Source organism: Colossoma macropomum, unplaced genomic scaffold (genome assembly GCF_904425465.1).
Source record: "Colossoma macropomum unplaced genomic scaffold, Colossoma_macropomum, whole genome shotgun sequence".
Lineage (NCBI taxonomy): Eukaryota > Metazoa > Chordata > Actinopteri > Characiformes > Serrasalmidae > Colossoma > Colossoma macropomum.
In genome coordinates this window covers 45,534,215-45,560,550 of record NW_023494787.1, presented here as the reverse complement: position 1 = coordinate 45,560,550, position 26,336 = coordinate 45,534,215, and the positions used below count along the sequence as shown (strand labels likewise).

General features: G+C 39.6%; 2 protein-coding genes and 1 long non-coding RNA gene across 3 annotated transcripts; all 3 read right to left on the bottom strand.

The window, feature by feature from the left end:
- Positions 1–16,364: 16,364 nt before the first annotated feature.
- Positions 16,365–18,221, bottom strand: LOC118805135. The gene is made up of 2 exons (XR_005007033.1): positions 18,185–18,221; positions 16,365–16,909 (listed from the first exon to the last, which is right to left on the bottom strand). It is a non-coding gene; the product is annotated as an uncharacterized LOC118805135 (long non-coding RNA).
- A 7-nt stretch (positions 18,222–18,228) lies between these two features.
- twist1a (twist family bHLH transcription factor 1a) lies at positions 18,229–19,141 on the bottom strand. The gene has a single exon (XM_036565746.1). The coding sequence runs from the start codon at positions 18,771–18,773 to the stop codon at positions 18,246–18,248; it is 528 nt and encodes a 175-aa protein (XP_036421639.1). The 5' UTR covers positions 18,774–19,141; the 3' UTR covers positions 18,229–18,245.
- Positions 19,142–22,499: 3,358 nt separating this feature from the next.
- Positions 22,500–22,961, bottom strand: LOC118805133 (protein Fer3). Its single transcript, XM_036565745.1, has one exon. The coding sequence runs from the start codon at positions 22,959–22,961 to the stop codon at positions 22,500–22,502; it is 462 nt and encodes a 153-aa protein (XP_036421638.1).
- Positions 22,962–26,336: the final 3,375 nt, after the last annotated feature.

The window sequence follows — 26,336 nt, the reverse complement described above, 5'->3', positions numbered from 1 at the left end:
TATTGGCAGTTTTGACGGGAATTAAATCAAAATGAAAGATCATCTCGGACTTTTGCACAGTACTGCATGACAATCGGCTTGTGAACATTTCTTTGACTCATGCTCAAAAAGTAGGTCCCTCATGAGGGCGTTCCTTTGGACGCGTATCAGCGAACAGGGTAAGTTTGCGTTTTTTTTGGTGGAGATGAGTGAATCACATATCAAGTGACCTATTTATCCACTAGTGCTGACTTGAAAATGTATGAGTTTTTCATCTGTGTGACTATGATGATGAGGAGCTGACCTATTTGAGAGTGATTGAGGGACAGAGAAAGAGAGAGAAAGAGAGAGAAGAGAGGGATAATTCTATTTATACAAGCAGAGCAGGATTACTGAAAGACGAAGACTCACTTCTCAGGAATCTTCCCGAGCCCGACTACTGTCATGCTTGGAACAAACACAAGCGCGACTGCATTTCCTTTCATTAACGATGACATTAACTGCGCCCTATTAACCGCCATCCTGCAAATGACCCAAAAAAACACATGCAACTTCCATATGATCTCTGGACCGAACAGTTAAATGCTGAAAGGAATGTCAATACGTAAGGCTCAGAGCCATGGGAAAATCAGCTGGACTCTTCAGGTGCCCCAGGCTGAAGGTAAAGAGGGCCTCTGCTGTTGCCATCACCCTTCCCGAAAGACCGCTGGCCCGAATGACACATCAGAACTGAAATACTGCTCAGAAAGAATGTTGCACAACTGAAGAGGAAATAACAAACTTTATGATGAGTAGAAAGAGAAGTTTATCCACTTGAATCACCCACAACAAGTTTCAATAAATGCATTCAGCTATGGGAGAGAGCTCAAATGCATCTTTGTTTTGTTTTTGTAGTAGTGACCACTGTTAAAAAAGGCTACTCCGCTTGTAAACAACTGCTTTTATCAGAAAAGCAGATGCACGACTTCACCAATTTAGTGTTTTTCCAAGTCCACTTCCCTCGGATGCCTTGCCTGTTTCCAAAAGACCAAAGCTGTGCACTATTTACTGTATAGTGCACTATTTTTAGCTCTCTATTATGTAGTGGTGCCTGAAAATATAATGCACTTACAATCCCACAAAACCCCTGCAGCAGTAACTGTACAAACCACAGATCATTGTGGACACAGAGTACCCATAATGCATTCGGTTGTATTCTAGACTTCTTTTGCAGAGTAAACATGTGAGTTGTAAAAATGCTAATTCCATTTCCTATAGAGGTGGTCTATGTAGTGTTTCAATGTGGGGACAGTGATATCTGTTCCCTATAATACTTTTTTTAGTGCTCCAATGTAGGAAATAGTGATCAGGGACCATTTCTGTTCCATACAGTAGTATTTTATATGGACAAAAAAAGTGAAACCAAATAATCCAAAAGTTTACGAAAAGTGGGTCTCATTCATCCATATCTTTTTAAGTTTTTCTTAAATTTGTTCTTGAGAAAGGTCCTGGGAAAGGAAAGAAAAAGTCTACATTAGATTAGATCAGACAGAATTGTTCATACCTTTGTGCTCTTAAGTGTGAGTACAGATTCTGTTCTTACCCAAGAGCAAATCCCAAATAAGGAAACACCGGTGAATGTGAAAACTATTTAAGTGGGTTTTAAGAAGAAACTTCTACTTAAAAATGGTTGGTGAATGAGGCCTTGTGCTCCTCAATGAGTTACCGCAATGATTTTTTCCTCTACAGTGCATAAAATCATCAAAAGATTTAGGGAATCTGGTGAAATCTCTGTGCATAAATGTCAAGGTTAAAAAACACAACTGAATGCCCGTGACCACTCAGAGGACATCACATTAAAACCGACATGTTTATGTGATGGATATCACCACATGGACATATTGCTGCATCCACAGATGCAAGTCAAGACTGCACTGTGCACAGTAGAAGCCATACATCGACAACGTCCAGAAACACCATGACTTCTCTGGGCTCAAGCTAATCTGAAACATCCAGCATCTATTAGCATTGGCACTGAAAGGATGATAGTAGAAATGAGTAAAACAGGATACAAATGTACTTGAATAAAAGCAAAAAAATTATTGTTTGAAAATACAATTCCATCAAAATTGTTAATAAGAACATAGAAACAAATAGATGTTGTTTCTAACCACCTTCACACTTAACACTATAAATATATTTCCATTAATTTCATTTTTTTTCATCCCCTGTGATGCCACATCACGTTTAGCATAACAAGTTAAAGTTTTTTTTTTTCCAGAATATCAGTATAACTCAATCATTAAGATGTAAAGAAATGATTCAGAATGGTTTGATGTGAAATTGTAAAGAAATGTACAAGTTCAGATCTCTTAACATGGGTGGCAATAGGAACCAGGGGTTGCAATATCTGCTATGCAAATATATACCTAAAATGATCAGTCTATTTTCTTTAATACTTTGCCTTACAGCACCCTGAATGGATCTCAAAAAAAAGGATTAAAATGTTTGTTTATTAAACAATGCAAACCAAGCGACCACAACATTCATCTCAAAACTATCATAAAAGAACGTCTCAGGCATCAGGCTATATATTTGTTTTGATGAGTCAGTGTTTCAGATTGTTTATGGAAATAATGGATGAGCCAAAGAATTAAAGAACCATTGAAATTATTACCAGCGTAAAGTTCAAAAGTCAGGGCTGGGCATGGTATGGGGGTGTATTAATGGGGAACTTGCACATCTGTGAATGCACCATTAACACTGAAAAGTATATATACACATTTTAGAGCAACATATACTGCCTTCCAGACAACGTCTTTTTCAGGGACATCTATGCTTGTGTGTTGCGACATCATGACTGCATGATCAGAGGGTGCAGAGGCTAGACTGGCCTGCCTGCAGTCCAGACCTGTCTCTTATTGAAAACGGGGCTCAATATCTAACATTAAGGCAACAAAGAATGACAAAAAAGTCTGCTTTCAAAACTGGATTAATTGGTGTCTTCAGTCTCCAATGATTTTTAAGTGTTGTTACAAGCAAATGTGATGTAACACAGTGTTAAACATGCTCCCAACTTTTTTGGAATGTTTTGAAGGCATCGAATCTGGAATGAGCATATATTTACAGAAAAAAGTTCATGAGGCAAAAAATCAAATCATATTTTGGCATTTTTTTTACCAATCACTGCTTTTTGTATTATCATTTCACATACTGTCACAACCTTTTTTGGAATTTTAATTGCAGTAGTGATTTGGGACCATTTCTGTTTCCCATTAATACCGTTCTATGTAGTGTTTTCACTTTCTAATCTAGGGAACAGTGCTTAGGGGACCAGTGTGTGTAGAATTCCACATCCATCTCTCTGTCTTTCTCGCTCTGTCTACTCTCTCCCCATTTGTGTTCCTTCTTCTTCTTGCTCTTTCCATCCCTCGCTCTCATGTTGTCTTGGTATCTTTCCTCATAGAAGCCCATTTACACTTCCACATGCCAAACCACCTTTGCACACAGCTGCCAACAGTTATGTGCACAAATTCCCATATGAAGCGTACAAAGCTTTGTAACCCTTTTCAGCACGCACAAACACACAGACACACAGACACACACACACAACGCAGTAAAGACAAACATGCCGACAAGCCAGAGAGCCATGAAGTGAGCCTCAGCAGAGTGCTGTTCCGAAAAACACGCACATGTGGATGTGTGTACTGTTTAGGATAGCTGTCAAGTGAGACACTAGTCAAGGAAACTTAATTAAGGCTCAAGGCCTGCCCCCCTTTAGGGGGGTAAAAGATTGTTTGGAGGTGTCACTGAAGGCTAATTACCCCCCGGGGGACGGAGGCCTGGATTTACCCCCCACGGATCCCCTCCAGGAGGGCCTGACAAAGATGCATTAAGCAGCGCTCTAACAAACCCCCTCACAGAAGGCTGAGCCTCGGCCTGCTGGATTCCTGCTGGAGCCGAGGTGTTGCTTTTGGTTTTGTCACGTTAGACAGTGTAATTCACTACAGAGAGGCAGACTGCGTGAGACATCGAGAGCACTAGCATTTCTCAGAAAGGGCTTGGTCACACCAGTGGACTGCCCGGATCTGGATGTATTGTCGCTATGCGATGACATCAGAAAGTTGCTGAAGGCCTTCAACAAGCCTACAATGAATTTTAATGCTTGAGTTAACAATAACGCAAGTACAAGTTAAACAGTTTGAGGAGAAAAAGTATGAGGTCCAAAGCTCTTCCAGTACTGAGTTAATTATAGAACTACAGTGGAACTTTTAAGTCCATGCAGCATCATATTAGCATTGGCACTGAAGTTTGTTAGACTCTATTCTCTGTGAAGGATGATAGTAGAAATGAGCAAAACAGGATACAAATGTACTTGAATAAAAGCAAACAAATTATTGTTTGAAAATACAATTCCATCAAAATTGTAAATAAGAACATAGAAACAAATAGATGTTGTTACTTCGCACTTAACACTATAAAATATTTCCATTAATTTCAGATTTTCCATCCCCTGTGATGCCACACCAGGTTTAGCATAACAAGTTAAAGGGAATTTTTTTCCAAAATATCAATATAACTCAATCATTGAGATGTAAAGAAATGATTCAGAATGGTTTGATCTGAAATTGTAAAGAAATGTACAAGTTCAGATCTCTTTACAGGGGTGGCAATAGGAACCAGGGGTTGCAATGTCTACTATGCAAATATATACCTAAAATGACCAGTCTATTTTCTTTATTGCTTTGCCTTACAGCACCCTGAATGGATCTCAAAAAAAGAATTAAAAAATCTGTTTATTAAACAATGCAACCCAAACGACCACAACGTTCATCTCAAAACTATCATAAAAGAACGTCTAAGGCATCAGGCTATATATTTGTAACCATTTCATGTGATAGCTTCCTGTGAGGTAGCTTAGAGGCTTCAAACTCTTCAGTCTGGTTCCCATCACCACCATTGTGAAAAAGTCAGACTTTTCACATTTTCTTTAGAACAGAGCATTTCATACCAAACCACTCTGAATGACTGTATTTGCGTCTTAACCGTTAAAGTTTGTGGAATTTTTTTAAACATGGGTGGAATTCCCCTTTAAACAACCTCTGCCTAATTTATTCTCCTCTCTGAAGTTGAAATGAATGATGGATGTGACTCTGTGAAGTGCACTAGCCATTTATTTTGTACATACAGCTTGACACTGAATCCTAACTATGACCAGTCATACCCTCTGCATAACCTAACACTGTCCTTAACTTTAACCAACCAGCTAGGCCTTCAGTTTGGGTCATAAATGTCAAAACACTTATATCATTATGCTATTTCAGCTAGCATCCCTATGGGATTCTAGTAATATGTTAGCGCTAAGCTAATGGTGATTCACATGAACCTTTTTTGGCCGTTCTAGATTAAATATATGTATTTACATGTTGTAAATAACATTCCTTGTTTGATATGAAGCTTTTGACAAATATGAACAAATATTATACCTTGTAGCAGTTTAACTCTTTCAGGGAAGAATCCTGACATTATATTTCAATTTCTAACATCTGACTGGAACCTGGTTAGACTTCCAGATGGCCTAGAGTGATGCTTTTTTCTCACAAACATGGTCCCACCCATTGGAAATCAAAACATGATTGGTTGATTACTCTGTCAATTCTGAACTATGTTGGTGGTTAATCCAATGTGTTAGGCCTTCTGTTCAGCTCCTGAAGTCCTAACCAATGGGAGAGCTCACTTGGCTATATCTACCTACATACCAAAGAGATACAATTCTGATTGGGTAATTTTACATTAGGCATTTCAAGAACTTAACCCTTTTGTTTCCAACCAATACTCAACAATGTGTATAAGAGTATTACTACAATACTTCGCAATGTTCAAATACAACAAGCATGTTCGTTCTATTAAATAAAAATGAACTAAAAATATATACAATTTTTTTTTTATTTAAAAAATTACCAGGCCTTCTCTGTGGGCCTAGAAGGCCCAGGAGGGCTCCTTACTGTAGTTTACCATCTTTAGGGTCTAGAAAGAAGCGACTGTGAGTCCTAATGTTTATACTTTACTGAAGATACACTAAGAGTGAAGCTTGAGGCTGACCCTCATGCACAGAGCAAAGGTCAAGTGAAGAGGATGTATCTGCTGCGCTGACCTAAAACATGACCTCACCTGCACCTTGTGTTTGTTCAAATCTTCAAAGTCTAAGCATTTCAGCGTTTACCGCAAGTTAGTAAACACAAACCCAAACACTGGAAATTTCTTGTGATGTACTGTGTTTGTTAAACAATGCAACCCAAACGACCACAAGATCCAGCACATCCCACTTTCCTGGCAAACGGTGCTAAAATGGCTGTATAATGTGAGAAGTGGTCAGTTTAGGATGCTCTCTTACCAAAATATTTGACTTTTAGATATTTCCAATGGGTACATTTGACCTCTGCCTCAGCCCAGCTACTCAGAGGAATGAACTGAAGGCATAAAGTTAAGGGGATTTGCAAAAGTTTGGGCAGTCCTGGTCTTTTGACATGTTTTGGTGATTGTTTTGAGAGAAGTTAACACATCCTCTACACACTTCTGCACATTTTAATGCGCAATTATTGTTTATTTGCTGAATTTGACATATTGGGGAAAAAATAAAACATAAAATGTGGCACATTTTACATGTTGTGTCAGATTTTTTTTTCACAATATGTTAAATTCAGTGAATAAATAGAAATTGCACTGAAATTATGCAGAGAGTTGCTGTATTTAGGTTTGTTCCCTGTGGAGGATGTGTTTATAATTCAAAAATCAACAAAACATGCATGTTTTATTGTGTATATCCAAACTTTCTCATACGACTGTAGACATTGCTGGCTGTCTTAGTGTTCACTATTGTCCAGACATGAAATGGAAACAGAATAATATGTCTTGCTATTCAACCTCTCTCTCTCTGTCTCTCTCTCTCTCTCTCTCTCTCATGATAGCCAGTTAATTACCCAGCCTCTCAAACATGGTTTTGCATGCTCAGGCAGCTTTTCCACTTGACTTTCTGTTTACGCCTCCAGGGAGCCGGGCGTTATTTAGAGGATGGCCGGTGAACACAAATAAACACAGCCCAGAAATGTAATAAAATAAATAAAATAAAGGAAAGAGCACAGCTTTCTGCCTTTGATCAAGCACAAAAGCGTGCAATGCAGTTGTGTACATTGAGCGCAGCGTTATGATTGCCTGTTTATTTTCACGGAAGCTGCACTCCGGCCAATCGGACGCTTGCCGTTCCAGGGCTTTGCCTGGCCTTCCTGCCGGTGACATCATTGTGTATGGCACGCAGAGGGGCTGACCCTCAGCGGCTGGACGCACTGCCTGGGTGGCAGCACCCTGACCAACCGCCCTCAGCTCCAAACAACATCTGCAACTATACACAAACACCCAGGCAGGAGACCAGCTTCATGCACGCTGGAGGAAATGAATGCTGCATTCACTGTTGCAGATTTACAGCCTCAGTCAAACGCACTTGTCAAGCATGCTGGAAATGATATGACATAGAAAACGTATAGAAACATTTTGGTGGTCCACTATATGTGCTTTGAGGATGCTCACCTCACTCTCACCTTTGAGGCTTTAAGGGGGAATTCCACCCATTTTTCAAAATTTCAGGATAACTCAGTCATTGAGATGAACAGAGTGAGTCATTCAGAGTGGACTGATATGAAATGCTTTGTTTGTAGAGAAACTTAGCAATTCAGATTTCTTAACAGTGGTGGTGAACCTGTGGCCACAATGTCACAAAACACAAATGTAGCCATTTTATTTACAGTGAACCTGCATGTGTCTTCTGATTTTAATATGATATGTTGGTAATGGTAAAATGGTAAAGAAAAAAAGATCTGAAAAAAGTGTTTTGGAAACATTTTTTTTTGATAATGCCCCACATTGTACCTCTCTGGCTGGGGTTTTTATGCCAAAGCTAATATAAAACAATGTCTCCAGCATCAGGCAGTGGCTCATGTAATAACTTTTTAGGAGGGAGCTTTTAGTGACATTCATTCTTCAGACGTCTGGTTCCTATCACCACCACTGTGAACAATTCTGACTAGGTACATTTCTCTAGAACAGGGCATTTCACACCAAACCACTCTGAATGACTTTGTTTACATCCTAACCTTTTAATTACGCAAACATTTTGAAAATCAGTCAAATTCCCCTTTAACCACATATCTATTAAATGCAAAGTAAATTTGTTTTATTCTTGCTTTTACCCAAAACTTAATCCTGGTCCTAATCCTAATCCTAATACTGTTGAAAATCAACACCAGACAGATTTTTAACAATCTGTAGTTAAGCTATAAAATCAAATCAAAATAAACCAGTGACTGAAATGTACTCTAATAGTCTATGTAAAAGTTACGGGTACAGGATCATACTTTTGATGAATTTTGGTCGATAATGATAGATTATTCATACATGTAGGCCTCTGAGGGGTGAGTCAACAGATTGACCTTAACCCCTTAAAATGGCCAGGTCCACCTGTGGACCCAAGGTTTTACTACACACTTCAGTAACCTAAGAATAGCTCAACCAGTTTGCATTAAAGTCCCTGTAGTTCCTGAATAATAAGCCTTAGTATGTAATAAGCCTGAGATTTTAAGGGGTTAATACTTATTAATGCTGATATCATGCTGATGGACACCAAATACAAACTGACCATAACAAAAATTACAACAGCGTCTGAACACTTATAGTCCTGCACCAATTTGCCAGCCTTTTTATTGCAAAGATCGATCTCATGTCTCAAAAAAAGCAAACCACAACTGCACACAACACCAGCAGTCACGACCAAAAACCAGAAGCCTTTAACACAACAGATTAACTAGTGTTTACCTCTTGGATTAAATGTTTAGTTTGTGGATTAGCTCTGCTAAGGGATTTTACTATAGGGACTCATTGCCATACATGGCCAACAGAATGCCTTTATGGACCTTACAGTCCACATAATGCTGAGAATATTATCATCTGAGTATCACTGAGATCCACAGGCCAGGAATCTGGCTATAGGATAAAACAGCAATGACCGGTCTGCATGCCCACCTATCCAGATCATCTCATATGTGAGTGGAATCCATTTCAGAAGAACAGAACCACTCTCTCCACATCTTCCACGCAGAAGGTCAAGGATGACTGTAAGAAGGAGGTCCCATGTGGTTCCATTTACGGCCCAAAGAACTGAACCCAGTAAATCAGAGACAAAAAGGCCTTCGCTCAAATCAAATCACACATGAATCCAGCCTCGCAGGCTGTGCTGTTTCAGGCTCACAGTCTGAAGCACCACATAATATGTGGGCTATGCTGTACTTCAAAGGACGAGAGCTCAGATGACACACAGCATATCGCTTTACTGAAGATGTATTGGGTCAATATAGTTTAGAATATTTGCAATATAGGGCGAAAGGAATAGTCACATATATGTTTGTGGATGTTGTTAATTCTATATAAATTTAAAAAAGGATTCTTTAGCATTTTTCATCCTAAACACTGTCCAGCACGTATGAACAGTACAGTCAGTGACCACAGACAGTTTCTGCGTTGATCTAAAAGAACAGAAAAACATCGACTCGAAGCACCTGCCTGTTGGTTTTGTGCGGTTTTGAAGCCAAGTGTATTGACGTACAGTGCTCTGCAGATGTCTTAGGCTCCAAAGCACATTGTTTAAAACTATTTGTCTTAACATTGAGTATGTTTTTGCGTGTAAAACCGTCATCTAGTGTTTGAATATGAAAAGGATGCAATAAAAATAAGAAAACTTTCTTGTATTCAAAAAGCAGTTCTGTTAAACTCCATCACAAGCACACCTGATTTCATTTAATGAAGCACTGATTAATAAAACCAGGTGTGTGATGGTAATTACAAATAATGCTGGGCTTTCTTGAGGAGAGGTTTGGAAATGGTTAGCAAACACACTGGCATACATAAAATCAATACTTATTGTATTAATGTTTATGGACAGATAAACTCCTTTTGCTCAGATAAATTCATTTTTAATGTAAGTGCCTCAGGTGATAGTACACTCTCAGAAATAAAGATATGAAACTGTCACAGGGGCAGTGTCCCTCTTGTCACTGGGGTGGTACCCTCAAGGGAACATCTCAGTACCTTTAGTCAGGGAACATAATTGTACCATAATCCATTGAAATTATATTTTCTAAGCTGTACTGACTCCACACACCCCGTCTCGTCTACAGGCTTTTATTTTATTGCTTGTTTTAAAATATTCGGTTATAAAAAGGTACAAATACGAACTTTTCACCTGGAAAAACTTATTTAAGGTACACAGTTGGACCTTAAAACCACTGTTGTACCTTTGAGAGTACATTTACATTGTTTGTACCTTGATGAACGAAAAATGTACCTGCACAGAACCTTTATTTCTAACAGTGTAAATGGATTATAAAAGGATGTATAAAGGAGGTACTACACACACACACACACACACACACACACACACATATACATATATTCTAGAACATATATACACATATTTTAAACTTTTTAATGGTTCTATATGGCACCTAGAACATTTTTTATTCTAAATGTTGATTCTAATCTAATCTAATCTGATCTAATCTAATGAAATATAACAATAATGGTGACACATGTCAGTAGTCTGATATAGGTTTTATATATCCTGGTCTTTTACACAATAATGGTATTATAGATAATCTACTACTACTACTACTACTACTACTACTACTACTACACACACACACACACACACACACACACACACACACATATATATATATATATATATAAATATAAATATATATATATATATAAATATATATATATATATATATATATATATATATATATATATATATATATATATATGTGCTGCATATTATGTTTTATTATTGTATCGTGACTAGCATGTTAGCTTGTGGCTAATGTATTAGCTTGGGACTAACATATTAGCTTGTAGCTATATAAATCTGGTTGCATTAAAATTTTGAGTTCATTCTGAAATTCTAAAAAAAAATCAATCATCTGTGTTTTACATCCTGTTATTATTTGAAGTTCAATGAAAACAAAATTGTATTAACTTTTTAAAGCTAAAACGCTATAAAGCTCAACTTTTCTTTCAAGTATTGTATTTTAATAATCTGTAATGTATTAATAATTATTTATGCATTAATAATGTATTGCTTGAGTACCAAAGCAAATACTCCTTAAAATATGTTCACCTGCTCTAAGCTGACTACATGAATGTATATTGTACTTTTACTTTTTTTTTTTGAAGAGTCTCTCTTTATAGAATCGAGACTCTATTCAACAATAATTCATTATATATATATATATATATATATATATATATATATATATATATATATATATATATGTAGACTGTATTTTGCACGTTTAGGGAGAGCTGATTTCTAAGAGCAGTGAGGAATGCTGACCTGTCCTGCTCCCCACCAGCCGAGACAAATGAAGGACTTTCCTGAACACCTGTTTGCCGCGAACTCTACAGGGAAGTGCGTTAAGGATGGTCCTACTGCACTGAGCTGGAACTACTTTCACAGAGACTGCTGTGACAGTCGCAGTGCTGAAATGTGTTAAAATCCAAAATACATACAAAAAATGTGAACAGATGATGTAAAGCAAGACCGACAGATGGACTCAGGAGTGACGTTACAAAACCGTTACAAACCTCCTTCACACCGGTCAGTGAAACACACTGAACAGAATTCAGCCACATTTCTAGACTAGTCCGCACCCTGACAGCCAGACCCTTTTATCTTACGGTCATTACTGAGTGACCAACCACAGGACATGTTCCATACATGCTCACGTGCTCTGAACTGAGTACATGAATATACATTACAGAAGAAACGCTGTAAAAATGCGGAACGCGTTTAAAGTAGCGTATATGGTGAACGCGTGTGGGTTGTAATTATATATTGTATATGCAGATAAAACATAACTATACAGTAAATTAGGGACAGCGAGACGGCAGTTCCAGAGAATCTGTTGTAGCACTGAAGTACTGAGCGTTCATCCACCTGTTGTTGCGGCTTCACCACCAATCATCTTCATCATCATCATCATCATGCTCTCTCTGCTCCCTCAGCTTTACTTCAAACAGATAAAGACGCACTTTGTTTTGTTTTGCGCGTTTTTCTGCAGGTGTTTGTGAACGCAGTTTATTTGTTTATTTATTTATTTGTCCTTTCGTTCGTCTCTCTTTTTATGCATTTTCATTCATTTAAGCACTTTTATTATATTCTTTTTTTTCTGAAAAAAATGCGCAAATTTGTATTTTTATTTGCCTTTTTTAATTTATATTTGGTTCAAATATTTAAACTTAAAATTCTAATTTTGTTTTCTTTCATTTTATTATTTTTGTTATTTATGCAATTTTTAATGTATAAAGTAAAATCGTAATTTTAGTCCTATTTTAAATTTGCATGCCGTTTTAAAATTTGAAATTAAAATTTTAAATTTAGAACGCACAAATTCCGTTTAACATGTATTTTGCCCCTTTGTTTGTTTATTTCTTTTTTCAGCGTGGTGAGAGTCCAGCTGTTCTGTACGGTCCGTATCAGATGACCCGGGTTTAGCCTCGTGTCAGAGGCAGCAGTAAATCAGGCTCTGATCCTGCAGGTCAGGAACGCTTTGAGGCTGATAAACGCCGTTCACTTCAAACGCGGGCGCGAGCGCGTGCGCCGCTCCTTCCTCGGCCGTTTCGCTCTTTCTAACCTGCAGTGGAATTCCACCCTCAGCCTCGCGGCTGTGAGAAGCGCTGCTGCTCCGCGAGCCCACCGAGCTGACATTCCTGCGCCGCAGCGCGAGCGCCTCTAGTTTAACACAACACGGACACGGTCATGTGGAGAGGGTGAATCGATTCCCCCCTCACTGCCCCTCAGGTCACACCTGATGGCTCTCGAGCAGCAGACGTCAAAGCGCTTAACTGGACGGAGCTCAGCCTCTGTGCGCGCTTATGGGTAAAGGCTGAAGAACCAGGAGGACCTGGTGGACTTTAGTCTGGGCAGGAATGTAGAGGAAAACTAGAGCGCCATCGTAGCGTTAACCCTTTCAAAAATGCTTACTAAAATGCTAATAAATGTATAGAATAATAATAATAATAATAGTAATAATAATAATAATAATAATAATAATAATAATAATAATAATAATAATCAGGTCCATTATGTACATTGTTTCAAAATTGAACGTACACTCTTAAAAAAGATGGTTCTTCAAGGGTTCTTCAGCAAAGACAATGGTTCTATATAGAACAATGAACACTCAAAGAACCATTTGCATCATTACAGGGTTCTTTGCATCGCAAAAATGGAGAATGTGTTGTAGATGGTTCTATATAGAATCTTCCTGAAAAGGGTTCTATATAGCACCAAAAATGGTTCTTCTATTGTTATGATGTCAAGCTTGTTACAATAGAAGAACCTTTTTTGGTGCTATATAGAACCCAATTCAAAAGGTTCTAAATAGAACCATCTAGAACACATTATTCATCAATGTGAAGAACGCTTTAATGATGCAAAGGGTTCTTTGAATGTTCATGGTTCTATATAGAACCATTGTCTTTACTAAAGAATCCTTAAAGAACCATCTTTTTAAGAGTGTACATTCAATTTTGAAAAATGATGGACCTGTTTATCACTATTATTATTATTATTATTATTATTATTATTTATTAGCATTACCATTTCCATTTGGTTCTTTGCGTGGTCAAATGGTTCTTCAGATTGATGGAGGGTGTGTTGTATATGGTTCTACTTAGAACCTTTTTGAAAATGGTCTATGTAGTACCAAAAAAGGTTCTGCTATTGTTACAAGCTTGACATCTTAAGCAATAGCAGAACCTTTTTTGGTGCCACATAGAACCATATACAACATCAGTCTGAAGAACCATTTCACCACGCATTTTGAGTGTTCATGGCTCTATACAGAACCACTGTCTTTACTAAAGAACCCTTGAAGAGTCATCTAAAGCGCAGGCTGCTTTAGTTTAGTTAAACTAGAGATGTAAAACAAACTGGACTAGTGGACAAATTTGGGCACGTGCAGCCTTTCCTCTTGGACACATGCGCCCTTTATAACATTCAGAACTGCTACTGCATTATAATCCACTGAAACTGAACACAGTCAAACAGTATCCAAGTTAAAGACTCGCTCAAAAAACTGCACCGTCTCGCCTTTTTCGTCTCTCAGAAAGAGCAAACAGCGCTGCGCAGATATTTACCGCGTCCTATTGAGCTCCTCTACAGTCTCCTCGGCGAAGGCCCCGGTGAAAAAGCACATTCCTGCGCTCAGTCCCCATCAGCTGCCCCCAGAAACCCGGAGAGGAGGGGAGAGGAGGGGGGAGAGCTCGCGCCGCAGCCCGCTTTCCTCGATCCAGACGAGACTCTTCCTTCCAAACCTCTTTCTCTCAAAAAACAACAAAATAGCGCGTCTTTTCTTCTGAAACAGACTTAAAAAGCGCATTTTCCCCTCAGCGCAGCCTCTCGCTCGCTTTCTGCGCTCTCGCGAAGGCGGACCCCGCAACCAGCTGCAGCTCCACATCTGCTCGCTGCACGTGACGTTAAAGAAAAATACGAACAACATCTGGGAAAAATAAGTTTGATTCAGGTGCCTCGCTTCCCTTTTGGCCCTCTCCAGGTCCCTCAAGCCGCTGAACTAGTTTCACATTGGCGCGCGGGAGCACAGAGAAGGCTCGGTGCAGACACAGGCCTCTCCTGCCTTTTTAAGCTGAACTTCAGAGGCCTAAATCACTCCTTCCCGGGGCTGCTGAGGCCAGGCTGAGGACATCTCATGCGAAGGAGTTATTTGTGTTTGGGGGGCTTTTAGTTTTGCAATCCGCCAAACATATAGTTATAGTTGGCAGATTGGCCTGCAGTTATTATCTCACAAGTGGGCATCCAAATGAGCATTGATCTCTGATCACTGGCGAGGTTTAAAATAGCTTAGCCGAGTGATGGTAATAAACGTATTATGATACAATAATAACATAGCCTATATACTGTATGATACAAGTCTTCTATACAGTCTTCACGGTTATGTATATGTTGTCACTGAAAGAACCATTTGAATGTATAGGTTCTTTGCATGGTTGAGCGTGACTGAGAACCTGTTGTATAAGATTCTTTAAAGAACCTTTTGAATGGTTCTATATGGCACCTAGAACATTTTTGATACTAAATTTTGATATTAATCTAATGTAATCTAATGAAATATAACAATAATGGTCATATACATAACAACACACACACACACACACACACATATATGGTGATACTGGTCTTATATATGCTAATAGCCTCTTAAATGATAATGGTTCAATATATAATCACAGTACATTACATGCATTTATATATAATCACAGTTTTATATATACTATGGTCTCTTACATAACAATGGTATATATATATATATATATATATATATATATATATATATATATATATATAGTGATACTGGTCTTATATATGCTAATAGCCTCCTAAATGAATGGTTTCATATATAATCACAGTAATAGATGATCATGGTGTTCTTTGCTCTCTTTCTCAGGCTGGATTATTTCTATAGGCCCAGTTGTGGCAGTAAAACGGTGCCTGTTGCCTCCTCACCCCCTCCACCCCTCCGTGACCTAGCGCGCTCACCCTCCGTTTTACTGCCATCTGGGAATTCCATACGTGCTTTTGAACCCATTTCCACACCTTCTTCAAATGGCGCTATGCTGGTTCTTCACATCATCCCCAAAATGCTTTTTCCAGACTCACTTTCAACCTGCCACACCAGCGAGATGATTTTGTGTGTGTGTGTGTGCTGAACTGTATCATATTACAAACAGTCCTGATAATAATCCCTTGATCAGCTGGTGATTCTTTATGCCAGTCTATGACTATGATGTCACGCTTACAATACGTGTACATTATATACTCGACTTGGCTTGTCTGAAATCTATTGTTTACAATCGTACTTTCAACTGTGGTCAATTGCAATGGTAAAAGTAACTTCAAAGCAAAAAAAAAAAAAATCGGTCGCTAAATCAAGTCTTTGAGACAAGACCACGTGCAAATATATAAAAAAAAATATATATAATTATTATTCTCTATGGTCATGTGCTGATATATGCATCGTTTTAGTAGCTAGAATATCTGAGCACAGAGTGTAAAGCCGTTTAAAAAGGCAGTCATTTGAAAGGCTTTGCAACAGGCTTTGTAAACGACTGCCTGTTTAAAGAGCTTTGTGTTTAGAGTTGTGCATTTGTTGGACATCCCCTGGCCCTTAACTACACTGTGGTACACCAGCTATTCTAATATAGTTTATTAGAGAAAAAAAAAGTAGGTACAAGAAACTGGCCGCTGAACTGCCCTCAATTGCAAAACCAGACCGCGCCATACTTTATATTCAAACCAGTTTTATTGCAGAAAAAAAATATAAACGCATATTTACAACATGAAACACAGAAATGGCATGAAGACACCAGATCCAATCCTGCTTTATGACAAGTATCAATAAATAAATAAACATTTCAAGGACCAGAGGGGAAACAAATAAAAGGAAAAAGTCTACACAGATATGAGCCGAGTGTCGTTCTCCCATGAAATAAATTCCACGAGCGTGTCCTGCTGCTTGCAGTCTGTTTTTTCTGTCCAGGGATTTGGACAACATGGTCCGTCCGTCAGCAGACAGCACACAGCTCGTACACTGGCCGTCAGAGACTCGCAGCCTGGGCCAGATGTGTACAGATGTGTGCGCAAGTTCCTCGTGCACTGTCGTCTCCTGACCGTCCCGAGTGCTCGCCACGCTCCACCCCGGTGAGATAGCCTCCAAACACAGAAATCTCCCCATTTTTGCTTTTTATAATCCAAGTGTGCTCCGTCTGCGCGCTGCGCTTTGGCTCCTCCATTCTGCGCTCGTGCTGCTCCTCAAAGCTGGATATCTGCACAAAGAGAGAAGGCAGGGCTATTAAAATTCAAATAATATCAATGCTACATTTACATTGTCCTATGTTGCCTATTTGATGGCTGCTTGAACGCTAATGCATTGTTTATGCGATACAATAGTTTAGCAAATGACTACCATTTGTATAAAAATGCAACCAACTGCAGCCCTATAGTCCGTATACATTTACCATCTGTATGATAGACTTCAAACCAATGCATTGGCCCATATAATCTATACAACAATCTTTGCAAATGACTACCTTTCACAAAAAAATAAATGCATGAATTAAGAATATTATGAAACTATAAAAAACATTAATGCTTGCAGAATTGTTGCAACCCTTGGCTTATTTGAACAGTTCATACAGTCAGCTATCCTCACCTGCAAGTTTTACAAATGACTACCTTTCCCCCCTTTTTGTCCAAAAGACCTACAACTCTGGCTGTAACTCCTGCCAGCCCTATTTGTCCTAGTATCACCAATGATACAGTTCTTAAAATATGCATTAGGCTCTATAGCAGGCTTTGCAAATGACTGCCTTTTTTTAAAAAAGGGATAACTTCAAATGTTATGAATTACAAAAGCTTGTGGGCACAGTTGCAACACTGTGTGACCAATTCTTAGTATCAACTATCCTCAATGGTATGATACATGATAGCTTGTTTTACATATGTATATATGCATTAGGCTCTACAGCAGGCTTTGCAAATGACTACCTTTTTTTGAAAAAAGGGAAAAACTTCAAAGGTTATGAAACTCAAAAAAAAAGCTTGTGGACACACAGTTGCAACACAGTGTGACCAATTCTTAGTATGAACTCTCCTCAATGATACATGAGAGCTTGTTTACATATAGATTGTACTCTGCAAAAACTTTGCAAATGACTTCCTTTCTTTCAAACAACTCACAAGCTAAAAGGGTACATATTACAAACCTGTAAAGGCTGCTTGTTAGCTCTAACTAATCCATAGCATCATGTATCCTTCTTTGAAGATGTACATTGGATTATATAACAGGCTGAGCAAATGACCACCATTTTCCAAAAAGACTCCACAAACTACAAGAATAAACTAGAGACTGGTGCAGTCTAACCAATCTACAGCACATCAGCTGTTCTTCCACAAATGTATTCATTGATTAGGTTACATAACAGGTTGTGCAAATGACTACCATTTTCCAAAAAGACGCAGCAAACTACAAAAACTGCTTGTATCTCTATGTGAACAGATGTGAAGAAAGATGTGAAGATGAAAAGTTAAGGTATGCGTACCATGTTCTTCCCTTGAACCCCCCCTCCCTCCCTCCCCCGACTTGGGTCCACGCGGGCGCCGCTAGTGCGATGTTGACATGGACCACGCGCCCTCCATGCGCCACACGGAGAAGGCGTAGCTGAGGCGCTCGTGCGCCACGTAGCTGCAGCTGGCCACCTTGGAGTCGAGCTCGTCGCTCTGCAGCACCTGGCAGAGGAAGGTGATGTAGCGCGCGGCGAGCTTGAGCGTCTGGATCTTGCTCAGCTTGTCCGAGGGCAGCGTGGGGATGATCTTGCGCAGCGAGGCGAACGCCTCGTTCAGCGACTGCGTGCGCTGCCGCTCGCGCACGTTGGCCATCACGCGCTGCGTCTGCAGCTCCTCGAAGGACTGCGGGCTGCTGCCGCCTCCGCTCGCGCTGCCTCCGCTCCGTTTGCCCCGCTTGCCCGGCGCAGCCGGACTGCCGCCGCTTCTCGCGCTCGCGCGCCTCTTCCGCGCGCCCCCGCGCTTCGGTTGCCTCACGTCAGCCTCCTCCTCGCTGTTGCCAAGGCTGTCGACGGGCGATGCTGGAGAACTCGACTCCTCGCGCGCTGTCGTCTCTTCGTCGAACATCGCTGGCTGGGCGAACAGGGTGGGGGGGGGTGGAGCGGCTAGGCGGTCCGGGTGTCCCCTTGGTGGAGAAGCTTTCTGAGGGTCTCGCGCAGGGCTCGCGCTGTGGCCCCGTGCGCCACGGTGGGGTTTTTTTTCTTGGTCGGATCAGGACGAACTTTTGGAGCTCTTATAGGGTGGAAGGGGCAAAATGTGAGGGGAGGATCGCGATTGGACGAAGGAGGGTGTGACGTAGCAGCGAGGAGTGGGAGGGGCCGAGTTACTGTTTGAAAAAAAGAAAGAAAACAACAAAGTTTCCGTTATACAAGAACCCCATTCTCTCAGAGAACAAATAACAGGCCAAATACATGCACTGAATTAAAAAACAACAATATTTCAATATATCTGCTGTCTAGCTGACATAGATTGATAATGATAGTGGAATATTAGGTGTTCTCTGTTAAATACAATGGTGAAAACACCAAAAACAATTATTAAGAAAAAAGCACATGTATATTACTGATAAAACAATGCTGATTACGTTTGTTTGTATTGTTAATAATGATAATGATACTATTACAGTATTATTACAATAGTACTACTACCATAGCTGGTATTGCTATAGAATGATATTAACCATCACCATTATAATGATTAATAATGGAACATATATTTAGCCTAAAGAGACAAATTATTAATAAAACAATCATGATTGCTCCTTTTCTTACTGTTAACAATAACAATAATAGTAATAATGACAATATTATTACAGTATTATTACTATGTCAGTACTAATATTGGCAATTGTTACATGATATTATTACTACTACTAATAATCATAATAGCAATAACAAATTACGAAAAATTATGAAAATTACGAATTATGAAAATAGCTAAAAATAGTAAATAGATTTGGGCTAAGGACACCAACCAATAATAAAACAATGATGATTGTTTTTGTTCTTGTTGATCACAATTAGAATAACAATATTATTACAATATTATTATAATATTATAATAATAATATGACAATGACCATAAAAACAGCTAATAATAGCACAAATATTGAAGCTAAGGACACTTATTGATACTAAAACATCAGTGACTGCTTTTGATCTCATTGTTAACATAATAATATTGTAATACATTGTTGACAATGTACTACAATATTATTATGTTGTTATTACTATAACATTGTAATTGCTATTGTTAGATAATGTAACAACAACAATAACGACAAAAGATGGTTCTTAAAGGGTTCTTTAGTAAAGGCAATGGTTCTGTTCAGAACCATGAATTCTGTTTAGAAACGTTTGATGCTTAAAAGGTTCTTTGCAAAGTGAAATTGCTCTTCAGATTGATGGAGAATGTGTTGTGTATGGTCCTGTGTAGAACCTTTTTGAAAATGATTCTATATAGCACCAAAAAGGGTTCTTGTATTGTTACCAGCTTGACGTTATAATAATAAAAGAACCCTTTTTGGTGCTATATAGAATGATTTTCAAAAAAGGTTCTATGTGGAACCATACACAACACATTTCCCATCAATCTAAAGAAACATTCCACCATGCAAAGAACCATTTAAGCATGAAATGAATCTATATAGAACTCATGGTTCCAAAGAGAACCACTGCCTTTTCTAAAGAACCCTTGAAAATCTATCTTAAGTGTGCACTGCTACTACTGCTAGTAGTTCTACCACTAATAATAATAATAATAATAATAATAATAATAATTGCACTATATTTGAAAATTCCAATCAGTCTGTAATATAATTTGTGTCTTTTTGAAGAATAAAGAAGTCTGTCTGGCCTAAACAGCCCCTCTGTTTATCTTCATGCGCAGAGCAGCTCTGAAATGTGGGCCTGTGTTAGTGTTTAGTCCGCTGGGGATCAGCGCGAGGGCTGAGCATTAGAGAGCGAGGCAGACTCGGGTTTCCCCTGCACGAGCTCAGCTCCATCCGCGCGCACAGCGGGTAGCCTGGAGCAGAGCAGACGCACCAAATGCGCGTGAAGCAGCAGGGCGAACATTCAGCTGCGCGCGACGGCGGTCCAAAGGCAACAAGTCTGAAGTGCCTTCAGCTGAAACAAGCGCTCAAAAACCTGTTAATGAACAGCGATCTCGCGCTAGCTCCGGACTGCAGCACCGCGTCTGCGCGACCTGCAGGAAAAGCACGCCCACATCTGTGACGCTGGAGCTGCCAAAACCCTCCAGAGCTGCTGCTTCTGGCGCTCCTCGAAGGTTCCACAGGGGGGCGCAGTATTGAAAGCAATCGATAACTGAGCTCCAGGGAATCATAGAGAGTCTCAGACGTCAGCGTTGTAGTGACCACAACATTCACCAGGTTCAGAGAGACACCCACGTTTTTAAGTCGAACAGATCAAAACAAAACATTTACAGTCTGTTTGTTTACCTTTGTAGATGTACTTCCATCCTTTCAGAGCTTGACAGGAAGTCAGTGAGTGAACAGGTGAGCTCTGTGCTCTGGAGAATGAACACTGCAGGTACCTGCCGTTACAGCAGCGCTGTCCGCGGTCCTGAACCTGGTCTGACACACCTGAGCACAGGTGGGTGATGAGAGTCTCCAACAACTGCTCAGCTGCTCCACACACAGGAGCTGAGTCAGGTGTTTTGGGCCGTCAGGTAACAGTGGGTATTTTAAGAAACTTGTTTATTCCATTTTCATCTGATGCTTATTAGAATATTCTTTCTAAACGAGCAAAAACAATAAATAAGTAGGCTATAAACAGGCTTACAGTGCAGCTGAATGACAGAATAGCTTCATAATTCCTTTCACTTTGCAATGATATTATATGACCATATAACACAGACTTGATGCCCAGAATTCATCTCACTCTGTAACATCAAATTATTCCCAATATGTCCAGATTAATACACATATTCTGCTGTTATTACACTAAGATGTCCCAGAAAACAAAGACTGGCGAATTATTATTATTATTATTATTATTATTATTATTATTATTAACAACAACCACGACTGTATTACTACTAATAAATAATAGCAAACAAAAAAAAACGTTTAATTTTTGGATGACACAATAATGCATGATGTAATATTGTTATATGAGTATTATAATAATAATGTTGTTTATTTATTTCAATTATTATTACTGTTATTATTATTAACAACAATGATTTTAATAGTACAACTAAAAAAGTTAATATATTTAGGATAGAGAATTGTCATTTGTGGATGACAAAAAAAAATGTAATATTGTTTTAAGTACTGTAATAATAATGTTGTTTATTTATTATTATTATTATTATTGTTCATACTATTAACAACAATGAATACAATAACAGCCTAAAATAAAAATAAAAAATATATATTTTTGATTATAATAATAATAATAACAACGACACCTATAATAATAGCCAAAGCAAATAAATTTGAATCATCATAAAACATTTTAAACTGTACTAATTGAAATAATTATAATGAATATAATAATCATCATTTAGTACTTATCATAATTTTTGTTTTTTATTACCAACATACTATTGCTATTATTATTATTATTATTATTATTATTGCTGCTGTTGTTATTATCAACAATAACTATACTTCAGCTATAAATATAACCCAAGCAAACATGTAATAATAATAATAATAATAATAATAATAATGATAATCACAGCGACGACCACCTCTGTCTTCACCATGGTCTAGAAGTTATTAAAAACGAGCAGGTCCCACCAGTTTATCTGTAAATTTTCCGTTATTCCCTATTTTTCCAGCAGCTCCGTCATGAAGGAGATGTAGACGATGGCCAGCCGCAGCGTTTCGATCCTCGAGAGCCGCTTCTCGTACGCGAAGGTGGGCACCTTCTTGCGCAGCTCGTCGAACGCCTCGTTCAGGCTGAACATCCTCTTGCGCTCCCTGATGTTGGCGGCCTGGCGCTGGACGGTGGTGATGACTCGCTTTCTCTTCGCTCGCCCACCGTGAGCGCCCCCATGATAGACGGGCGGCTCAGCAGAAGCGGAATCAGCACTAAATCCGTGGGCTCGAGCACCTGCGCTCCCGGAGGTCAGGTGTTGGTGTGGTCCGTGGTGGTCCGGGTGGTAGGAGCTCGGCGCATCGAGGCCTTCAGCGGGTCCAAAGACGCACCGCGGCGACACATCTGTGCAGTTGATCTCGTCCAGAAAGTTGAACATCGCTGCGTCAAAGAACGGCCTTTGCGTGTCCATGGCTCTTAGGTTAAGGTGTGGCAATCACAGGGGTCCACGCACCTGGACGAATCGCACCGAGGAGTTGCTGCATGTCTGATGTACGAACGGACTTCAGGCAGGGGTCATTTATAACATAGCTGTGGATTAGGGCCTAGTGAAGAAGTCATCCCGTCTAAGCCTAATGTGATCCGACGGCCAGTGATTCCGGGTCGCGTGGATGGTATTCGCTCTGGAAATCCCATTCAGAGCAACGAAGGCAGATCCTTTATGGCACAGGTCCAATGGGCCCAGTCCTGCTGTTTCAATAAAGTCTGTTAATTCACCTCCTCTTTCATGTCCTTAGCTGTGGACAAAATCCATTTTCTGTGTCCAGCCTAAGTCCAGCTAAGTGAGAGAGAGAGAGAGGTCCATCAGTCCTGCAGTGCTGGTTCTGCCATTTGATCTTAGGGGTGCTTGGCGGCCCTTAATGATGTCCCAAAGAGGAGAGCCTCTTGACAAAGGGTCACCCAGTCCTGTTTGCTCGGTTTCCCAGTGCACTGGAGGCTAAGTAATGAGACTTCTGTTACTTAAACGGCCAATGTTAGTGACCAAATATAACATTCCCTAACAGTGCCCATACTCCAGCCTCCTTTCTGTTGCAAATTAGTGCAAATAGTTGCCTGTTCCCATGGAAAAGGAGAAGCTTCCATTGGTGTCTCTGAGCAGAGTTAAAAAATCGAAGCTCTATCAACATTTTAAACCAGGTTCTGTTTTGAAAATGAACATACTCTCAAAAACAAAGGTGGCAGTGAGAGTTCTTTGGAGTGATGCCATGGGAAGAACCACTTTTGGTTCCCTGGAAAAACATTCGGTGGATGATTCATTTAACTGTTTTTTGTAAACGAGATGTGAGTGTGAAGACCCTTCTTAACGTTTAAAGAACCTCCACATAACCTAAAGATTCTATTCCAGGTTTTTCTGAAAGTGTCAAAAAGGGTTCTTTGGAGCGATGCCATAGGAGGAACCACTTTATGCTACCTAAAGAACTTTTCAATGGACCTTTATTTTTAAGACTACAAAACTAATACATTCATGCCCAAAAGTTTGTAAAGAAGGTTTATTCTCAAGCAATAATAGGGTATTAATAGGGAGTTTGTCCCTCTTTGTTGCAGTAACAGTTTTTACTCTCCAGGGAAGCCTTCACACTAGATGTTGGAACATTGTTGTGAGGATTTGATTGAGCATTGAGTGATGTCAGGAAGTTGGATGATCACTTCTGGATCACTCCAACTCATCCCAAAGATGGAGCTCCATCAATCCAGAGAACACAGGTCCACTGCTCCACAGCCCAATGCTCCATACCCCACTAGTTCACGCTTGGCATTGGGCATGGCAATCTTACGCTTGTGTGGCTTCTCTAGAATGTCCCATTCCATTGGTCAGTGCTTTTCCATAAAGGGTCCCATATCCTCTGCTCAAACCAAGTTATTCCCAAAGTATAGAAAGAATACTAAAACTGCATTTGATTAAACAGAACCCACAGGACCCTGGGCATCACAGTCCACCAAGGTGATCACAAAAGACCTTAAGTTTGTGATGGACTACCCAATATGTGGATCAGTACAGTACTATGCAGCAGTCAGAGACCACCCTTTGAGATATTTCTGAGGATATTAGATGTAAGATAATCCACCTGCATAAAGAAGGAGAAAGAAATGAAAATTAGTGAAAAAACAGAGTTTCCAAAACTGGAGTTCAAAAATGATTAAAAGCTTCAGAGAAAATGGGACTCTTAACAACCACCTGGAAGACCTGGTATACACCAAAACTGCCCCCATCAGATAAGCAGCACTTAAAGCTTTCGTCTTTGAGAGAGAGGAGAAAATCAAGCTGCTTCAGGTCTGAAAACATCCACATCCTTCCTTTCACTGTGAGAAGATGACTCAGCGCTATGGGTCTGAAAGGATGTGTAGCTGTCAAGAAGAACCTCACTGAGAAAAGGAGACAGAGACATCAAACAAAGAAGCGGAACAATGGACTGACCACCCGAGAGTCCAGACCTCAACATCACTGAATGTGTTTGGGATTATTTAGCTTGCAAGAAGCAGAAAATCTAACCAACTTCTAAGACTGAACTTTCGATGTGTGGAAAAATATTTCTGCAAATTTCTTAGAAAAACGGAAAGCAAGTCTCCTGAAAAGAATGGACGCTGTAATAAAGGTAAAGAGTGGACACACTGGATAGTGAAAAACGCTATATTATATTTGGTTGCTGTGTTTTTTCTATGTAATGTTTTCTGCTTTTTTCCTGCCTTTGAAAAAAAACTTGTACTTAATGGCCATTTTGATTGGAAGTTAAATAACTGAAGGGTGGTCTCTGACTTTTGCACAGTACTGTAAGTGGGTCATTTAGAATAAGGCTTTGTTCTTAAGCCAGCCAGTCTCTGTAATATGATAGGAGATGAATATGGATCTAAACCTGACCTGCACAGTTTCCTGTGTGTGTGTGTGTGTGTGTGTCTCCGTGAGTGAGTGTGCAGTGATTTAAGAGAACAGCTCATTCCTTCTTCTGTCTGTATTAAGCCTTTGTGAGGGTCCGTGCTGATAAGGGGAACTCTGTCTGGAGGATATTTATGAGTAATCAAAAAGGTGTGAGATGATGGCGCTTGTGCAGGATGTCAGATATGCAAGTGTCTCCAAATTAGGAAGGAGAGCTTTTCTAGCCTGAATTTTGGCTAGTGATATTGAAGGACACCTCCCCTCACACACACACACACACACACACACACACACACACACACACACACACACATATGCACACAGGCCAAATACCTGACCTAATGTGCTTATAATTTTAATATTATTTAATTGTAAGACCAAGTCAGCCAAACTGTGTCATACTACTGTATCAGATGACGATGCTAATGCTTTGCAGTGGCACTAATTCTGCCTTGACATCTACAGAAGGTAAGAGGTAAGAACTCTTTCTCTCTCTCTCTCTCTCTCTCTCTCTCTCCCTCTCTCCCTCTCTCTCTCTCTATCTCTCTCACACTCTCTCTGTCTCTGTCTCTTTGTCTGTGTGACTTTTCTGTTTTCCTGGCAGCAGGATAAACATGATGTGCACATTCCTGCCGTTGCCATGGAGACGCTGAGAAAGCACAGCTGGACACGGAGAATATGAGGTAATCCTGAGATCCTGAGCCCCGGGGGCTGCTGGGTAAATATTGATTTTAAATAAGAAATAAAATAAAGGGAGAGAAAGCAAAGAAACAATGACACTCCCTCTTCACTGCTCGCACATTGTAAGTGTTTTCAGAGTTTTCACTGCCACTTGGTAAACTGGAGATCCTGCTAAATATGGAGGTCAAATGATTTATACATACACACACACTCTCTCTCTCTCTCTCACACACA

Coding starts and splice junctions, on each gene's coding strand:
- twist1a (XM_036565746.1), bottom strand. CDS start 18,773: ATGTTCGACGAAGAGACGACAGCGCGCGAGGAGTCGAGTTCTCCAGCA.
- LOC118805133 (XM_036565745.1), bottom strand. CDS start 22,961: ATGGACACGCAAAGGCCGTTCTTTGACGCAGCGATGTTCAACTTTCTG.